The sequence below is a fragment of the Phyllostomus discolor genome, chromosome 7 (assembly GCF_004126475.2).
Source record: "Phyllostomus discolor isolate MPI-MPIP mPhyDis1 chromosome 7, mPhyDis1.pri.v3, whole genome shotgun sequence".
Classification (NCBI taxonomy): Eukaryota; Metazoa; Chordata; class Mammalia; order Chiroptera; family Phyllostomidae; genus Phyllostomus; species Phyllostomus discolor.
In genome coordinates this window covers 96,145,780-96,165,078 of record NC_040909.2, presented here as the reverse complement: position 1 = coordinate 96,165,078, position 19,299 = coordinate 96,145,780, and the positions used below count along the sequence as shown (strand labels likewise).

At 42.9% G+C, this 19,299-nt stretch overlaps 1 protein-coding gene across 1 annotated transcript; it reads right to left on the bottom strand.

Moving 5' to 3' along the window:
* Positions 1-238: 238 nt before the first annotated feature.
* LOC114514873 (cytochrome c oxidase subunit 6B1-like) lies at positions 239-7,309 on the bottom strand. Its single transcript, XM_036031142.1, has 2 exons — positions 7,190-7,309; positions 239-657 (listed from the first exon to the last, which is right to left on the bottom strand). The coding sequence occupies exon 2, from the start codon at positions 603-605 to the stop codon at positions 345-347; it is 261 nt and encodes an 86-aa protein (XP_035887035.1). The 5' UTR covers positions 606-657; positions 7,190-7,309; the 3' UTR covers positions 239-344.
* Positions 7,310-19,299: the final 11,990 nt, after the last annotated feature.

Sequence of the window (19,299 nt, the reverse complement as noted above, 5' to 3'; positions counted from 1 at the left end):
AAACCTCTATTTGGTTAATGCTAATGTTACTTGAGGATTTTCTGTTATGTGCAGCCAACCTAAATTCTAATTGATATACAAGTATTAAAATTAACTAGTCATTGGTTTAAAAACAAGATTAAGTAAAAGGGACTTATAAAAACATAACAAACTCACAGAAGTAAAATTGTAAGCCAAATTCTCATCTATTAGACCAAACCTGTAACCATTTTTTACACCTTTCTAACAAGTATTTATTATTAATTAAGCTATGATCCAAGATCTTAGGGTGGGACGCACCCAGGTCCTCCTTCACCTCCCTGGAAGAAGGATGGAGGGCAGAGGACAGGTGGGGTGCAGCCAGTTCAGATCTTCCCAGGAAATGTGCATGCTGCCCCACGGTCATCCCAGGCCAACAGCCAGGATATGGGGCAAAGGGACTTGTACACACGCCAGTACCATTCATACATGGAGACATCACCGGCTTTAGCGGTCATGGCCTTCTCACAGAGGTGGAAATCCAGGTGGTTCTGCCAGCAGTTCTTGGTCTGGTTCTGGTTGGGGAAGCGACTGTCCAAAGGGGCAGTCTTGTAATTTTTCATTTTGGTCTTGATATCTTCTGTCATGTTGCTGGCTCCTAAAGACGCCCAGAAGTCACTCACAGTTCAATGTCCAAACCTATAACCTAGTGTTTGAAAAAGTATATTCAGTGACTTATTAAGCCAGTTTTATTGTTGCAGGCCCTGTATCAGATTCTGAGGATGCCATAATGAATAAGCCATCATCCCTGCCCTCCTGAGTGTCACATCTGGGGAAACTATAGTAGTTATGATAGTAGGAATGAGCAGAAGATGCTATGGGGGTGCACAGGCTCCTCCTGCAGCCTGGAGTAAGCATGCTAGCGAATGCTTTCTCAGAGCTGAGGCCCCACCTGAGACCTGAAGAACCCATAGCAGTTTGGCAGACAAAGCAGAAAGAAGCACATGCTGGACAGTGAGACCTGCTGGTGCAGAAACTTGGAGCAGAGGGAGCAGAGACTTCTGGGGCTGGGTGCAGGAAGGGCAATTAAAGATGAGAGTTGTTCCTGCAGAACTATGCTGGAACATGATGCAACAGCACTCTATTACATGGCAATATAGAGGCCTAAAGTGATAAGGAACCAGGCTTAAAGAGAGTCCCTTTCTAAAGAGTGTAAGAGGAAGTCACCAACAGACTTGTAGAAAAGGACTTGCTCGGCTTCCCTTTGGGCTTAGTTGGCGTTGCAGACAATTAGCCAATATGTAGTGCTACCAGTTCACACAACTGTGTGACACCCTGAGGGACAGAGTGGGTGCTGGGGAAGGGGCTGAGAGAATGGGGTCTCCCTGAGATTGAAGAGCCGATATAATAACAGCGAAGTCATGGGGGAGGATGGAGGCTGTGGGTACAGGCTACACATGGACATACTTCATAGAACTGGGCAGTTCCAGGCAATGTCCATACTGAACATAGAGGGGAGGCAAGACCTGGGGTTGCAGTGACAGCTCCAGAGTGCGGGCAAAGGGGCAGAGATAGAGTTTTGCTTGACAAGAGCTGGGGGAATGCAGATACTAGCCCAGGTCCAAAAGTGTGTATGTTGAGGCAAAACAGAGAGTACTCCTTGGAGAAGACTATGGAGGGGGTCCTGTCATGCAGGGAGAGACTGAGGATTGGTCAAAACTCAAACAAATGCACAGGAAAGTCAGGGGCAAGGCATTAGGCATATCACACAAAATAGGTCTTCAGCCGGGGTTTCCACTGTGGGCTTCCAGGTTGGCTTGTTTGTTAACATAGTTTTGTGGTAAAATATACATAATATAAAATGTATCATTTTAAGTATTTTAGAGTGTACAGTTCATAATGAAAAAATACAATAAAAATAGAACAGAAAAATTATAAAGTGTATAATTCAGTGACCTTAATTATATTCACAGTGCTGTCAGCACCATTCATCTCCAGAATTCTTCATCAGCCCAAACTAAAATTCGGTGCCCATTAAAAATAACTCCCTGCTCCCTCTCCCCCAGCCCTTGGCCCTGGTAACATCTATTCTACTTTCTGTCTCTATGAATTTGACTACGCTAAGGAACTCATATAAGTGGAATCACACATTTGATCTATTGCATCTGGCTTATTTCACTTAGCATAATGTCTTCAAGTTTCATCCATGTTGTAGTAAATATTACACATTCCTGTTTTTTAAGGCTGAATTATATTCTGCTGTATGTATATACCACCTTTTGTTTGTCCACTCATCCATGGACATTTGTGTTATTTCCACCTTTTGGGAGCTGCTCTGTTTTTTAACACCTGTGGTAGAGACTTAATTACAGTGGCAAGAGATAGGAGAAGAGTTAGCAAGGAAAGGGAGAAACCCAGAGCAGTACAGGGATGTAATCTGTTCTCTCCTTTTACGAATGTGACAATCGAAGTCTATAGACAATCCGAATGGCTCTGAGTCACAAAGAACTCAAGTCTCCTGCTTTTCCTTCCAGTGCCATGTTTACCATCCCAGTAAACATGGTAAACCAACCTAAACAGACCATGTTTAGCAGCCTAGTCTGAATTCAGCTGGCTTCCATGACAGGAAGGGAATATGGGTAAGGCCAGACAGACAGAGCCTGAAAGTCTGAGAGCAGAGGCTAGAATCGGTGGCACGATGCCCCACCAGCACAGACATGAAGCAGGAGAGACTGTTCCCAGGCAAAGCTGTCAAAGTGCTTTGGGGTCTCACCTCACTGGGTCATTGATCTGTGTCCCTTTCTTCCTTTGCTGTTCACGTTCTCCTCTCTCAGGTGTCCATCTCGTTCCCCTTCTTGGTCTCAGCAGGGTAAGAACAATCTCTGCTGAGCAGGGAAAGATGATTTAGGTGTTTGTTAGCTTAAAGTATCATCTACACTTCTCCCCGGGAGATTTATATTTTAAGGGGCAACTTTAGAATATTAGTAAAAACTTTAGGATTCAAAAGAATGGATCTCTAATGGTAGAATGGCAGAGGGTGAGGGTGACCTACGCAGGCAGGTGTTACCGTGCCCGCTTACTGGCGGGGTTTGTTAGAAGGCTGCACAGAGGGGCACCTGAGCATTGCCTACCCGGCTCTCCTTCTCTTGTAATAAATGTAGCCTCACTCACAAATGCATCTGGGCTCTGTTTTTTTTTTTCTTTCTCAGAACTCATTTTTTTTCTTTCTATTTCTCTTGATTCCTTGAGAGAAAATGCATTTGTATTTATTTCACCATCCAGAATAGCTTTCTGCACATAATAAGTTCTTAAACCTGCGAGGATGATTAACCACTGGCCAAATATTTCAAACTTAAGTGAAGGAGTCAAGGATAGTAGATGTGCTTTTTTGTTGTTACTTTATCCTTCGAATTTATCATGGGCCAATAGTAACAAATAATATTGGCATTGAAGAATATCTTCCTCTTTTAACCTTTGATAGTAGGCATTGAGCAAGATATATTTCATTAAATATCTTCATTGTTCTTATCCATTTTTATTAGTTTGTCATCTCACATGCACTCAAATATCACCTTGCTCTTGAATGATGTGCAGAGCACAACAAAATCTAGAGTGTACCAGGATCTTCTGTGCTTATGACATGATTATTTTTTATATAGTGCCCTAATTTCCTCTAATATCCACTATGACCCACAAACAAATGCAAGTTTACATGAACCCCCCCTTAGAGAATCAGACTTTATGAAAATAATTTATTTCCTTCATATACATGTATATGATTTCCATGAAAGCTGAATGTCTCCAAGTCCAAAGCACAACATTGAGAACAATCCCAGTAACTGTCCACTGTTTTAGGGTTAGTGGTATGCATTATCCTCATTTGATCCTCTCATCAGCACTAAGAGGTGGTTGAGATGGCAAATTATTGGCAAATTTATACATGTGGAAACTAAGTCTCAGATATAACTTGCAAAAGGGATAAAACTAGCTGACTTTGACCTCAGCCTTTTCACTCCAAATCCTACCCTCTTTCCACTATTTTCTGTGCTAGTTGTCACTATCTGCATATCTCTACTGGACCGGCAGTTTATTTTCAATGCCCAATTGACTTGAAATCACAGCTGAGATCAACAAGGGTATCAAATGACAACCTTAGATCACATCTTAACCATACTTCTTTCAAGTGGTCACCTATTCATATGTGGAAATAAGGCTGAACTATATTTCATTGTGGATATACTCTTAAAATTAGCTGTTTTAAAAAACATTTCACACCCTGGCTGTGTAGCTCAGTTGGTCAGAGTGTTGTCCCTACACACCGAGGGTGCAGGGTTTGATCCCTGGGGAAGGCATGGACAAGAATCAGCCAAGGACTGCGTAGGTAAGTGGAACAACTGATCGCTCTGTCTCTCACTCTCTCTCTAAAATCAATTTTTAAAAAATCCTTTACCACTTCATACAGTTTGGAAATAAGATTTTTAAAGGTGTAAAAGCTGAAAAACAGTTTGCTAAAATGTAGGTGTACTTATAGGATTTTTACCAAACACAGTATCTAAAATGTTTCCAAAACTCAAAAGGATCCAAGCCTACAGATACAAGAGAAGCCATTTCTCCAGCATTTATTTTTCCTTTATATTTGTTCATAATAATCATTTGGTGTGTCCTGTAAACAGATATGATCCATATTGTGAGAATACTTTTCTTTAGAAAGAGTAAGTTATGATAATGCATACTTTCTGCTTTAAATACTTTAAATGCATTACTTGTTTTTATTCATATATAATCCCATTTATTTTTGCTTATTTTACTAAAGAAGCAAACTTTCCCCTCCCTTCTCTTAAAAATTTTTTATTTCTTACTAAATTCTACTCTCTTCTACCAAAATGTAACAAAGTCAACAGACTGGTTACACAGTAATGAGAAAACCAACAAGGATCTCCTTCAGAGTATGGCCAAAGGGAAACAATTTGTAGTAGTTAACATTTATTCCCCTATCCTACCCTCTGAATATTACATCTCTCAACAAAGAATTCTTGTTTAACTTTATTGAAAAGTGTGTAGCAGGGTGGTGTTTAGAATTAGTACAGATCTAAATGTACACGTGAGTTGTTGCTAGCTGTGTGAGAACACAAAGAAAACAAGAGTTTCAATTTGTCACAATGGCATCTCACATTTAAAAAGGAAAAATATTAAGAGTATTAGGATTTTTTAAAAAGTCAGTATCAGTGTTAATGCCTTAACACTGCTAATTGCTATCCTAAAAGTTAATAATAAACAAGGAACCAGAACTCTGAGCTTCCACTCCTTCCCTCAACCATTACTGGAGTTCAGTTTTAAAGTTTCAGAGTCTGAGTTTTACGTGAACATTTCTGCCCATTTGCATTAAACAGCCAGTCACTGTTTCAGAATTTCACTTCATAAACCACACACACTACTTCTGCTAAAAGATATTTTTAGTAATTGTGACAAAAACATCATTGGTTTGAGTAAAAATAATTATATCATGTTTTCTTAAAAATATGTTATTTTTATAGAGAAACTTGTAACTGAGAGGAGGGATTCAACACTGAAAAATACAGCAACATAAAATGAATCTATTATTAGTAGATACCTAAGGCTACTCGTTATTGTTGCTTTCCTGTGCCCATCACTGAATATTCTAAAAGGGTTGTTGAGCTTCTGGCCAGTATTGCCAGGACCATCCTGGGAACTGGGGACAATGGCAAGCAGGATGCAGCCCCTGCTGTGAAGGCGTGGGATGTAACTGACACTGGAGGATGACAGGCGACCGCAGCATAAGGCTATGGGTGCACAGTACAGGCAGGGGTGCAATGGCGCCCCTAATCCTCACCTTGGGCAAATAGGCAAGGGAAGGGAAGACAGCCCTCTCCGATGAAAGGAGGAGGAGACAGGGGAGTGTTGCAGAAGCTAGAGAAGATCGGGCACGTCTAGAGAAACGAAAGCATTTCAGGTAAACTGGAACTAGGGGAGGGATGGGAGGAGTGGCCGGTACTAAAGATGCATCTGGGGACAAGACATAAACGAAAACAAGAATAGGAGGACCTTATAAACCAAATTTAAGGAGACAGAATTTTATCCTGAGGGAAACAGAGACCCCTTAAGATTTAAATGAGAGCAACACGATCGGATTTACTTTTTAAAAATCTGGTTGAAAGGTCGAGATGGGGGAGGAGCAAAGCTTGACGTCGAGAGACTACTGAGCAGGTAACTAGGGTAATCCAGGTGGAAGACGCTGGTGGCCTGCACTGGAGAAGTCTGAGCGTGGCAGGGACGACAGTCAGACGACAAGATGTAGGGAAGCAAAACGGATCCTCAACTTAATGTCTCGAGGATGAAGTGAGGGGCTGGAGACCGAGTCGGGTAATGCAGTTGCTAAGATGGGAAACACGGGAAGTTTGGGGGGAATGTGTGGAGTGCCGTTTAGTATACACATCAATACTGCGATTTCTGTGGCACTCAAATTAAATATGCACGGACCTCAGGGAAGGCTGGTCTGCAAGCAGGATAACGCTCTGCCAGGGGCTGAGACGACCCAGGAAGGCACAGAGAAGGTGGTCTGGACAGCTCCCCAGGGGATTCGCCCCCGGAAGAAGGGGCAATGCTTGTATGCCACTTTTCTTCAAATACACACCTAATCACACGACGTGCTTCCAGATAGGTGGGCGAGTGCAATGCTCCAATTTTGCAGGTGGGGGAAATGACACCTCGGGGTAGGGGGCTTGTTCATGATCACCTGGTGGTGAATCTTGACCTCCAGTCATCCATCCAAGTACACCAACTACTCCGCCTTACTCATTCACTCCGTGTATCCGATTACCGACATATATTCTCATATTTGGTGGTATAGGTCACAGAAAAGGATTTTTTAATGTTTTGTGCTCCTTTTTATCAACCCCCAAGAAACACTTTATGATCAACTTTCGATTTTAATACATGTCACCAGAAATTAAACATATGTATCCACTGTCCTAAAAACAAACAAAAAACTCGAGCAGGAAAATTTTAGAATATATCTGTACCAGTAAGTACACAAGTTCTTCAAGTTCTCTGTACTGCATAAACAAATCTTGACAGATTCTGGCTTTAGGCTTCTGAACTCCGCACGTCCATCTCCGGTTTTCCAATCTAGAGGACTTGCCTATTGGGCCCCCCCTGCGCAGTCCCTCCGGCTCCCCGCCTACCCCCCACCCCCCCCCGCCGGCCCCACCACCTGCTCCCGGCGCCTCACCCTCCTCCCGCCGGCTCGCCCGCACGAGTTCTCACGCGCGGCCCGCGCCACTCCAGCCACTTTCACTTCACGGAGCTTCGGAGTCGGTGCCCGCCAGCTCCTAGCCAAGCTCCGCAGCCCTTAGGGCACTCCCGCTTTTCCCCGCCCGCCTGCCGGCACCGCGCCCCCCACGAAGTTCTCCCTCCCACACCGCCCCCTGCGAGGACTTTGGAGGCGGTCCCGGGCCAGCGCGCGCTGATTGGCTGCCTCCTCGGCGCCCCGCCCCTGTGCACGCGCAGGCAGGCCGCGGTGCGGGCCGGACGGGCACGCGCTGCGCGGCCCCGCGGACTGAGCGTCCGTGACCCGCGTGCGAACCCCCGTGTCCCGGCCGGGGTGTTCGCAAGGTGGGGGCAAGCGGCGGCAGCGGGACTAAGAGGGCTGGAGGCTCGCATGGCGCCGGAAGTCCCCTCTGGCCCCGGGGACGCTCCCCAGCCGCGGCCATCCGGACGTCCCACAGGGACTGGGAGCTGCCAGAGGGGCCGGGGCCGTCGCGGTCGCCAGCCCGGTAGCCCGGATGTCTCTACCCTCCGCGGCTGGGCCGCTCACGCTCTTATAGGCCCCGGGAGGAGGCTTGTCTTAAAGGGACAGCGCCTCGTTCAAGCCGGAGGGGGCGGTGCGTCCTGCCCCTTTACGCGACCCCTGCCCCAAAGGGACGCCACGGCGCCCGCCTTCCCGAGCCCCCTTCTCCAGGTGGGGCACAATTGGAGCGCGGCGCGCCGGGCCTGGGGATGGCCGCAGATGGCTGCCTCGAGGCCAGGTTTTTCCCTGGCCGCGCCGTGGCCAGTGGCGCCGCACGGGGCCGGGAGGCGCCGGCCTGTGATTGGCCGAGGCCGTCGTGAATGCAGGACATTGTCTGGTCGCTGCTGTCTCTGTCCTTGCCCGCCGTCCTCTCTTAGATCAAAATGGGTGCGGAGCAAGGTCCCTGGACGGCCCTGGTTCCCACTCTCCTGGGAATCCCCTGGATAGTGGGAAAATATAACTTAAAAGATTGTGGATTTTAAGAATGGCATAAAGGTGCTCACAAAATCATTATCAACAAGGAAATAATTGTGTTTGACATAAAGATTTCCTTCCTTTAAGATTAAAAATATTAAAGTAATTGAAAAAGGTCAACTGTTATAAAATGGCTTAGTTTTGTCTTCAAGATTTCTTTAATTAGGGTCTATGATAATTCATCTGACTATCCTCTTAAGAATCTTTCAGTATATATATTTCATATACATATATATGGAATCACCTTGTTCCGTACAGTACAGCCTACTTGGGTTTCAGTTTCCACGTGTGTAAAAAGACGCTGGACTGGCAGTTTTCCAAGTTGGCTTCCTTTGTTAAAATAACTCTAATTCTAGACTTAAAATCCTGATATATCTATTCTATGTATTGGCTCGTATCTCAAGACCTTGGGATAGATGAGACCTTTTAAAGAGCCTTGAGGACACCATAGTTCTCCTCAGACTGCCTTTGAAAATACGTGGGAGTTATTTAAGCAGAGTTGTAATCCTTTAACGTGTGATTTTGGAGTAAAGGGAAATGAGAGCAGTAGAGAAATGTATGGAGATCAATCAGTTATTTGTCAATGTGAAGAGCAAAGTTTTCTTTCATCTTAAAAAGTTTTCCAGGTAATGGGATATTATAAAGAATAATAACCATCTTTCCTATTTTGCCCCTAGTATCAAAGGAGTAGAAAAATGGCAAGAGAAATAAAAGATACACAGAAATATACATGAAATAAAAGATAAACAAATAGAAAATGTTTGAAGAGTTTTGAAAACAAGTTGATATTTGCTTTTTTAAAAACTGGGAAAAATTATTGTAGGATTAAGAGCACACTTGTGTTGATATAGATAATATTTTATAGCTTCAGTTACATGCCCTTTTCAACATTAAAAAAAATCAGTGATTTCATTTAACTGAGCAATCAACAAGAATTAGAGACTTGGAAATGACAAATAAATGAAGGAAGGAAAGCATCCAGAAAAAAAAATAAGTTTAATGGACATGATTCATTGTAGGAGACATGACCTCATTCCTTATTAGAGGGATTTCCACTAAACTAGGTTTAATGTTAAATAAATTTATTTTACAGACTTTCCTCACAATTATACTAATTCGATTTGTTATTTGCTTGGTATTATAAAGTAAGGAGACACAAGAAAAAAATTTAAATATTGTTACAGCTTCCTCAGATGACAATTGTTCCCAGGCTCCTCATCCTCATCCATCATAATAAAGGATTAAAAAAGCAGAAATCATAAGCATAAAGATTAGTTCCCTCCAGAAGTGAAATGTGGGTAGCTATGTGGATGTCTGTGAGTGAAGCAAATTAAGTTTTGATTATTTAAAATTTTAGCATTTAAATTGTTGATTTGTATAATTAAATTGATTTTACTTAAAAGTGATTGAATAAATGATTAAAATTTAAAGATTAAGCTGAAATTAAGATGTTTGCAATAAACACAAGCAGCAGGTAATGCGATATAGGCTCTAAGGTATGAAATGTCTTGCCAAATAAGTTTTGAGACTTCCAGCAAGTCTTTTCCTTAGGATTTTTGCTTTGGTAATTGATATATAGAGTGATAATATTTCTGGAACATTTGGTATATGCCAAACACCATTGTAAGTATCTTCTTTAATCCTCACAAAAATCCTGGGGAGCAAGTAAAATTATTATCCCCATTTTAGAAGCATGGAAACTGAAGCTCTAGAGGTTAGGTAGTTTGCCCAAGGTCAGACAGTTGGTGTGTATAGATCTGGGAATGGGGCCCAAAATCCTGTCTGACTCTGCTCAAAGACAGTTCTCAATCACTCACTAAACAGACTTAATCATGTGGTTATGATTATTAATCCATGTTTGATCAGATCTTTTCAACAGTTACACATTTGAATATTTTTGCATTAGCCTTTTCATTCATTTATATTTCAGGTGACCATGTGGATACAAGATTGCCATCTGTATTTATTTTGCTACAGATAGTCAAGCATCTCTATCTTTTTTTTTTTAAACAAAACGCCTCTCAAATTTGCATCTTATATCCTCTTTTAAACAGACAGATACATGGACAGAATCTAAAAGCTAAATCCTCTCATCCTCTGCCTTTCTCTGTTTCCCTCTTTTTCTGTTCTTTCAGATGTATTTCTTCATAGGACCTATTAATACCTATTGGCTATGCTTACTGCATCTAATTAGTGTCAGGCCCAGAAGAGGTACTAGTGTATTCATTCAGTTATTGGCTGTATGCTTACAAATTGCCTGGTCTTTCAGAAGGTAGAAAGGGAGGAGGGGCCAAGAATGCAAGACAGGAATTTGAGGGATTCAGTAGCATAAAACAGGCAAAGGGCTGTGCCTTTAAAGACTTTTTGTTGTTATTGCTGCCCCTCCATTTACCCTGGTCTCTTCCTTTTTGCATTGGTGCCACAGTTAGTGGCCATGGGAGTGGTCATCTATAGCTCTGCCAAAGATGGGGAGAAGAAGGCAGTCAGTCTCAAATCAGTCCCTGTCGTTGCTTATTCACAGTGCCTGTACCAGGAGGGTTAAGAAATTAGAAATAAAATTATTCTGAAGGGGATCATATGTGACTCGTTAATCCATGTGATTTCGGATGCTCATTGTCACTGAAAATTGAGTTGGCTAAGTCTGTTTAACTTTTGTGATTAAGGATCAGCTTTAGGATTTGATGTTCTAGAGGCCCAGAGGATAAAAGGATTGTGCTCAGCCATCCTCCCGCTTCCACCCACACAGGCAGCTGACACTTAGCACTTTGTCCCTGGCCAACTAGCAGTTCACCATCTCCCTCCAAACACTGGCAGGGAAGCCACACAGCTGTAAGGGGGATAGGACAACATCTGGCAAGCCCAACCCACCGAGTCTCACTGCCATCAGTGACAGGCAAGGCTGCAATCAGTCTCCTAACACCCAAGGTGCCTAAAGGGGCAGGCCCAACCACAGAGAACCACCTGGCTCCTTATTAGCTAGTGTTGCCTTTTTATTTTATTTTATATAGTTCCATAGTTAAGCTCTTACCATCTAATATTTCTCAAATGCAAATATTAAGGCATCTTGTAAGTGTGTAAATATATTTTCAATTTCATAACAAGCACCTACTCATTTATCTTTGTACCAGGACTTCTTAGCACTCAATAGGGTGCCACACTCTTTTCCTGAGCTCCAGCACACAACAAGATTCTGGTAATGCCAGAATGTTCTCTCTTCGACCCCTCAGCCTCACAGTGCTGATGGCTCCCACTGTTGCTAGGAGGCCTTGACTCATTGATTCCTGTCACTCTGCCCATACTTTTTTAAAATCCTCACCCAAGGACATTTTTTTCATTGCTTTTTGAGAGAGGGTATGGGAGAGAGGGGGGGGGAGAGAAACAGCAATGTGAGAGAAACATTGATTGGTTGTCTTCTCACGCACTCCCTGACTAGGGATCGAACCTGCAACCTGGGCTTATGGGACATGCTCATGGGACATGCTCCAACCAACTAAGCCACATGGGCCAGGACATTTCCCACACTTCTTTTTAATAAAGATTTTATTCATTTTTTTTTACAGAGATGGAAAAGGGAGGGAGAAGGGGAGGAAGGGAAACATTGATTGGTTGCCTCTCACACGTGCCCCAACCTGGGCTGGGGCCTGCAACCCAGGCATATGCCCTGACTGGGAATCAAATAGGAATAGAACCTGCACCCTTTTGCTTTGTGGGCACCACCCAGCCAACTGAGCCACGCCAGTCAGGGCTGCCCAACTTTTTGACCAAAAAGTTCCAGTGAATGTGCCTTGCTTTTCCTCCTCCGATCGTGCCTGTCTCATACTCACTCCATCATGATGTGGCCCCTACTCACACCTCCTGTTTAAGCTGTGGCCTCTCCCTTTTGTGTCCTTTTTCTCTCATACAGCAAACCCCTCTCCCCTACATACTTTAACACTCGAGTATGCTGTTCTTTCTGTCAAGAATATTCTATGAGGACTTCCTCGGGCTTCTTCCACATTGTATTTGAATCATCATGTTGCCTTTCCAAAACTGGGAGTTCCTTGAGATAAAAAATCATGTCTTACTCGTGAAAGAGCTAATGCAAAAACATTTAAATGCATACCTGTCAAAAAGATCTGATCAAAAGTGAGTTAATAATCATACCCATATAAATAAGTAAGCAGGTCTGGTGAGTGATCAAGAACACGTAGCCACACGGCTTCGAGCAGTCAGGCAGGACCTTGGTGCTTAGGACAGTGCCCAGCATGTAGAAGAACAACATGAAATAATAGCTAAATAATTTGAAAATGTTTTGTTTCTTCCATTGATCCTTCTCCTGAATCAACTTTCTAGATTTTGAAAATGTAATCATTTCAAAATTGAACTTTCACTTATTTCAATCTTGTCAGCATTTATGTCCACAAAATTATATCCTTTAATTGGTATTTACATGATAGCATGCTTTTACCATAATGCATACAACAGACATGCTCTCAAAAGTTGAGTGAATTAATACTTCTGACTCAAGTGGTTAAAACTTAAGGTAATATGATTTCTTTATTAGTGGTGAAGCTTTGTGTGTGTGTTTGGCATGTGTAGCAAATAATGACTGTTATTCATTTTTAAAAGATTACTTTCCTTACATCAAATTTGTCTAAAGAAAGTTAATTCTGTGTTGTACTCTATTTCATTACAAGAAGTTTTAACTGAGAAGTACCATTGAATGGTCTTTAGCCTGTGATTACAAAAATAAAGACAACAATGTAACAGTCCTATTTTTCTTCAAGGCAACTCCTCGTCTGTGTTTTCGGCAGTTAGAAAAGGGGGTGGAGGGACAGGCTTCTCTGTGCCTCCCTGGTGTTTCTCGAGCTCTAGCAGAAACGTTTTCTGTAATTGGTTTTCCACATTTGCCAAGAGTCTGTTTCCTCTTAACATTCAACATGTTTAACAGAAGTCTTGTAATAGTTCCAAAAATAATAAAACGGGTCCCAAGCATAAAAATGATACATACACGGCACATTGGTTTTTTTTTTTGTCGTGGCTTTGGTTTTGTTAAATTCTTTCAAATAACTTTTAGTGTCAAATTATGTGGTAAAAATAAAAAGTTTTTCCTCGCAGTAATAAACCCACTGAAGAAATGCATCAATGACTTGTGCAGAGGGTAAGTGAGAATTGTCTGCACCGAGGCCTGCACCGAGGCCAGCCCCGGGCAGTGTGGCCGTCTCGCAGTCCAAGACCTCCCACTAGTGATAAGTGGGAGGTTTGGTCAACTTCAGTGCTGTATCCTCAGAAAGACAAAAGCTTATTCAAGGTATATACTTTTGATAGAGTATAAGGCTGTTCTTAATCTGACAAAATCCACTTCTGACATGTCAAACATTAACAGGAAAAAGCAATGCTAGTTTATATTTTTATCCGACCCTCCCCTCGCTCCTAAAGTGGTGGTTACAGTGTCCCAACAATCAATTTTTCTACTTTAATAATTAGATGTTTGACAAGTGAAAACATTTAGACTTTCTTTTAAATTATTACTTAATTTAAATATTACTATTATTTTTACTGTAACAATCATGATTAAAGCATCATTTTTCTTTAATTTTTTATTACAGTTGATATACAATATTATATTAGTTTCAGGTGTACAACCCAGTGATTAAACACTGTATAACTTACCAAGTGATCTTCTCATAAGTCCAGTACCCATCTGACGCCATGCATAATGATTACAATATCATTGACTATATTCCCTGTGCTGTGCTTTACATCCCCATGACTACTCTGTAACCACCAATTTATACTTCTTAATCCTTTTACATTTTCACCCATTCCCTCAACTCCCCACCCATCTTAAAGATGACCCTTTAACATTTCTTATAATACTGATTTGGTGGTGATGAATTCCTTTAGCTTTTTCTTCTCTGGGAAAATCTTTAACTGTCCTTCTAAATGATAGCTTTGCTAGTTATAGGTCCTTGCTTTTCATTACTTTGAATATCTCTTGCCAATCATTTCTGGCTGGCAAAGTTTCTGTTGAGAATTCAGCTGACAGTTTTATGATAGCTCCCATGCAGGTAATTGCTTTCCTCTTGCTACTTTTAAGATTCTCTTTTTGTCTTTAACCTTTGGCATTTTAATTATGATGTGTCTTAGTGTGGGTCTCTAAGGTTCGTCTTGTTTGGGATTCTCTGCACTTCCTAGATTTGTATGTCTATTTCCTTCACCTTGCCGGGCAAGTTTTTTTTGTCATTATTTTTTTACATAAGTTTTCAAATCCTTGCTCTCTCTTTCCTCCTTCTGGCACCCTCATGATATGAATGTTGGTAGGCTGAAGTTATCCCAGAGGCTCCTTATAATACCCTCACTTTTTGGATTCTTTTTGCTGTTCTAGTTGGGTATTCTCTGCCTCTTTATCTTTCAAATCTCTGATTTGATTCTCTGCTTCATCTTACTCCACTGTTGATTCCCTGTAATATATCCTTCATTTAAATTAGTGTATTCATTTCTTTTTTAAAAATTTAAAAATTTATTAATTTGAGAGAGGGAGGAAGAGATTTGTTGTTCCATTCATTTATGCATTCACTGGTTGATTCTTATATGTGCCCTGACTCAGGATCGAACCCACAACCTTGTGTATCAGAACAATGCTTTAAACAACTAAGCTACTTGGCTAGGGTATATTCTTCATTTCTGATTTATTTTTTTTTATGTTTTCTAACTCTTTGTTGAAGTCCTCACTAAGTTCACTGAGCATTTTTATAACCAGTGTTTTGAACTCTGCATCTAATTGATTGCTTGTTTCTATTTTGTTTAGTTTTTTTTCTAGAGTTTTGTTCTGTTGTTTCATTTGGGATACATTTCTTTGTCTTCTCATTTTGGCTGCCTCCCTGTATTTGTTTCTATGTGTTAGGTAGAGCTGCTGTGTCTCTGGGCTTGGTGGAGTGGCCTCATATAATAGGTATCCTGTGGTGCCTAATGACACAGCTTCTTTAGTCACCCCAGGGCACTTTAGGTGCAATCCCATGTGGGCTACATACACTCTCCTATTCTAGTTGAGCCTTTATCACTGTTGGCATTTCAATGGGAAGGATTTACTCCCAGGCCAATTGGCTGCAAGGACTGGCTGCAACTACTATAGAGGATCTGCTGTGCATGGAACCTCACAGAGCAGCACTTACTTAAGAGGGGCTCTGGTGCCTGCTGAGTCTGCCCTTTGATTATGTCCCTTTTGGAGAAGGTTGGGTGGTGCTTCAATGTGATCTGAAGCTGTCCACCAGGTGTGCTGGCTCTGGGGTCTCTCAGGAGGTGCAGACCAAGATCAGACACTACATGTATCTTGCCTGGGGCTACCTGGCATAAGTTACAGAGTGATCTGCAGATAGCTGCTCCTTGTGCTGGACTTGGAGGTGCGTAGGAGGGACCAAGCTGTGAACAAGGCCAGTGCCACTAATGTCAGGCCTGGGGCCACTTAGTGACATGTGCTGGGCAAGTTGAGGCCAGATGCTGCCTGTTTGAGGGATTTTAAGAAAGTCTGAAGCATGAGTCAAGACAGGTCATTTGTATGGAAATAGCCTGGGTGGGCTTGCAAATGGGAGGGGTGGGGTCTCAAGGAAATCACCAGGGCAGGACTAATCACATGAGCCAGGTTGATGGAGTCTCAGATATTGCGCCTGCCTGCTGCCTCTATCCAGGGGGGTCTCAGCAAATGAACAATGGCCTCTGCCAACACTTCTGTCTGGGAGACAGCTGCCACACCAGCCCTCACCCTGATAACAGATATAGCATTTCCTCTGCATATATCCATGGTGCTTTTTGAGCTGCTGCCCCAACACTGGAGCTTAGAGGGAGTGAGTCTGAGTGAGTGCCTGTGTGGGCCCTTTAAGAGGAATTACCTGGAACTCTGGAAACCTCCATCTCACTCAGCCTCAATTCCTTCTGGTTTTTATACCCAGAAGTTGGGGACTTCTCTTCCTAGCACTGGAACCTGGGCTTGAAGTCTTGGCATGTGCCTGGGATCCCTTGCTCCTCAGGAGGGAGGGACCTCCAAAGCCAAGATATGCCCCCAAATTTTTACCTGCCACACGTTGATGTAAGACCTGACTGTTCTGCATCTCTGCCCTTCCTACCAGTCTCCACATGGCTTCTTCCATATATCTTTAGTTGTAGGACTTCTGTTCAGCTACATTTCAGGCAGTTGAATGACGGTTGTTCTATAGTTTAGTTGTAATTATGATGAGGTTGTGGGAAGATTGCAGCATGGCATTTACCTACACAACCATCTTGACTGGAACCACTAAAGCATCTTTAAGTGTTCACGGCATCTGGACTTAGGAATTGCTGTACAACTCCAAAGAGAAATCAGGGGCACTGAGGTAACTGTGGAGCTAATAATGAAGTCTCTATGCTTTTGTGCAAGGCATTTTAACCTTTTCTCTGTCATTAAATTGGAATCCAAAAGATAAGTCTTTGGCAAAAGAATAGATAACTGTGATGAAGGAATGCTGTGCCTGGCATCACTGTTGAAGTGGGCACTCCAAGCTGGCTGGATTCTCTCTTCTGATTCACTCCTCATTTTGGAAAACCTGTTTTGTCCTACCCCAGGCCAGCCCTTGCTGTCTTCTAAGGCTCCCCACACAACCTGGATGGGCTCTGAACTAACAGCATTCCTGCTCCAGCTCTAGCTGGGTAGCTCAGTTGGTTGGAGCATCATCTTGTGCACCAACAGGTTACAGGTTTGATCCCCAGTCAAGGCACATACGTAGGTAGTGGGTTTGGTCCTGCTTGGGGTGCATACAGCAGGCAGCTGATCGATGTTTCTCTCTCACATAGGTGTTTCTGCCTTTCTCTTCCCTCTCTCTCTCTAAAATAAAATAAACATATTCTTAAGTGAGGAATAAAAGAAATAAAAAAAAAATAATAGCCTTGTTGCTCCAAGCCTATCAGAGGTCCAGCAGCATCATAGGACCAAAGACTAGGTTGGAAATGTAGAAGCTCGGGTTGTCCCCTGAACCTTTGGACTCTGAATCTGTACTTAACTAGGTCCGTGGGGGACTGTGGGCACACCATGATGTGAGAAGCCTGGCGTAGACCACACCTGAATGAGGATGAACCCAGAGTACGCACAGCTGCTGAAATGGGAACCCCTTTACATTGTGTCTGTCACTTTAGCATGTTTTTGGGGAGTGGAAAGACTTGGGAGGGGGGAATAAAAAATACTTCTCTCACAGAGCTCCATCAATACATATAGTTCAATTTGTATTCTCTTTAAGGTAAAAAACAAAACAAAAAGCATTGGTGAGTAAGATTGTCACTCAGTGAGCAAGTGTTACATTTAAAACACTCACTCCTCAGGGCTGCTATACAAAGAACTATGGACTGGGTGACAAAAGAAATTTATTCTCTTGTTCTGGAGGCTGGAAGTCTGAACTCCAGGTGTAGACACCCTCCGAGACTCTGGGGAGTGCCCTTCCCTCCTCTCCCTGGCTGCTAGGGCTGCTGGCAGTGCTGGGTGTGCAGCTGCCGCGCTGCAGTCTCTGTCTTGGCTGGCACATGGCTCTCTCCCTGTGTGTCTGCCTCTTCATGTGCTGCTTTCTTCTTCTTGTGGGGAAACCAGTCATATTGGATTAAGCCTCCTCTCCCCCAACTCCAGAATGACCTCACCTGCAACAATGTTATTTCCAAATAAGGTCACATTCTGCTAGACCCCGGGATCCTGAGATGAAGAAGACAGGTCCTCTGGAGGAGGTCTGGGTCAGGGAAAGCAGGCAGGGCAGTGGAACTGTCTCACAGGGGGTCTTTCCGACCAGACTGCAGGCTACTCCCTACTTTCATTTTGAGCCCGTGGCCCTGGAATCTGTATTTGTAACAAGCCCCATGTGCTTCTGATGCAGACACAGCCTCACCGGCAACCCGCCTCCATGGGTGTTGTGAGCCCTTGGACGTCCCCATCCTTCCCAGCCCTCGCCCGTGCCCTGCCTGGCCCCCAGGTGTGCTTGCCAATAGACGATGAGGAAGTGGGAGAAACTAGCCATGAAGAAAGCAATCAGGAGTTTGTTGTTAGAGCACAGTGACAGGTGGCAAGGCCCTTAACGACAGTACGATGGAGGCATTTTTATTTGTGAAGTTTATACACTAAGCTCTAGCTTTTCAAACTAGAGATGGTTCATTCACTCCTCAAATATTTTATTGCCAAGGGTGTGCAAGACTCTCTATTCAGTGCTTTGGGATTTGGGGGTTTTGCTATTGGGAAAAAAAGCAAATTAAATAAATTTAGGAAGTTAATATAAGATTATAATTTAAACATTTTTATTTTGCCTATCGTGGACATCTAAAAATTGACATCATAAAAGCAAGGACTTAAATTATTTTATTGTAAATGTGTAGTTATTTTTGAATGGGGAATACAAAAGGGTATGAGGATGACGGTGACAAGTAAATGCCACCCCTCCCCCCCGCCGCCACCAGGAGCAACCACTATTACTCGAGAAAAGCCATTTAACACTGAAGAAATGGGGCATAATGTTAGAGGAAAAGAGAGTTTTTTCTAAAAAAGGAACAGTTGGGAAAACAATGTGTGGACATGTTTTTCCTTCCTTTATTCATCCATTTCTATTTTACAAGTACTGTTTACACTCCTTTTATGAATAAGGTATTGTTCTAAGTTTAGAAGATACATCAGAGAACAAAACAGTGAAAATACCATTCCCTGACCTCTTGAACTTCACATTCTTTTGGGAAGTAAATCTGAAAATGGGACCTAGAAATCCAAGTCGACGAATTGGGAAAGCCCACAGAAGCTAATGGAAGAGGATACTTCAGTGGCCAACTGTTTCCTGGGTGTACTCCAGCACATGGGGTGCAAAGCTGGGGGGAGGGGAGATTGGAAAGAGCCCACCTGCCTTTCCCAGGACTGGCCAGAGGCTAAGCTAGTAAAACAAATTTTTTCTTTTTTTTTTTCATTTTTGATGTTTTATTCTTTTTGCTATTACAGATGCCCCATTTTTTTCCTTTTTAGTGCCCCTCCACCCAGCCTGCCCCCGACTTCCATGGTCAATCCCATCACCGTTGTCTGCATCTGTGGGTCC

Excerpts from the sequence above, each read along its gene's own strand:
- LOC114514873 (XM_036031142.1), bottom strand. The coding sequence starts at position 605 with ATGACAGAAGATATCAAGACCAAAATGAAAAATTACAAGACTGCCCCT.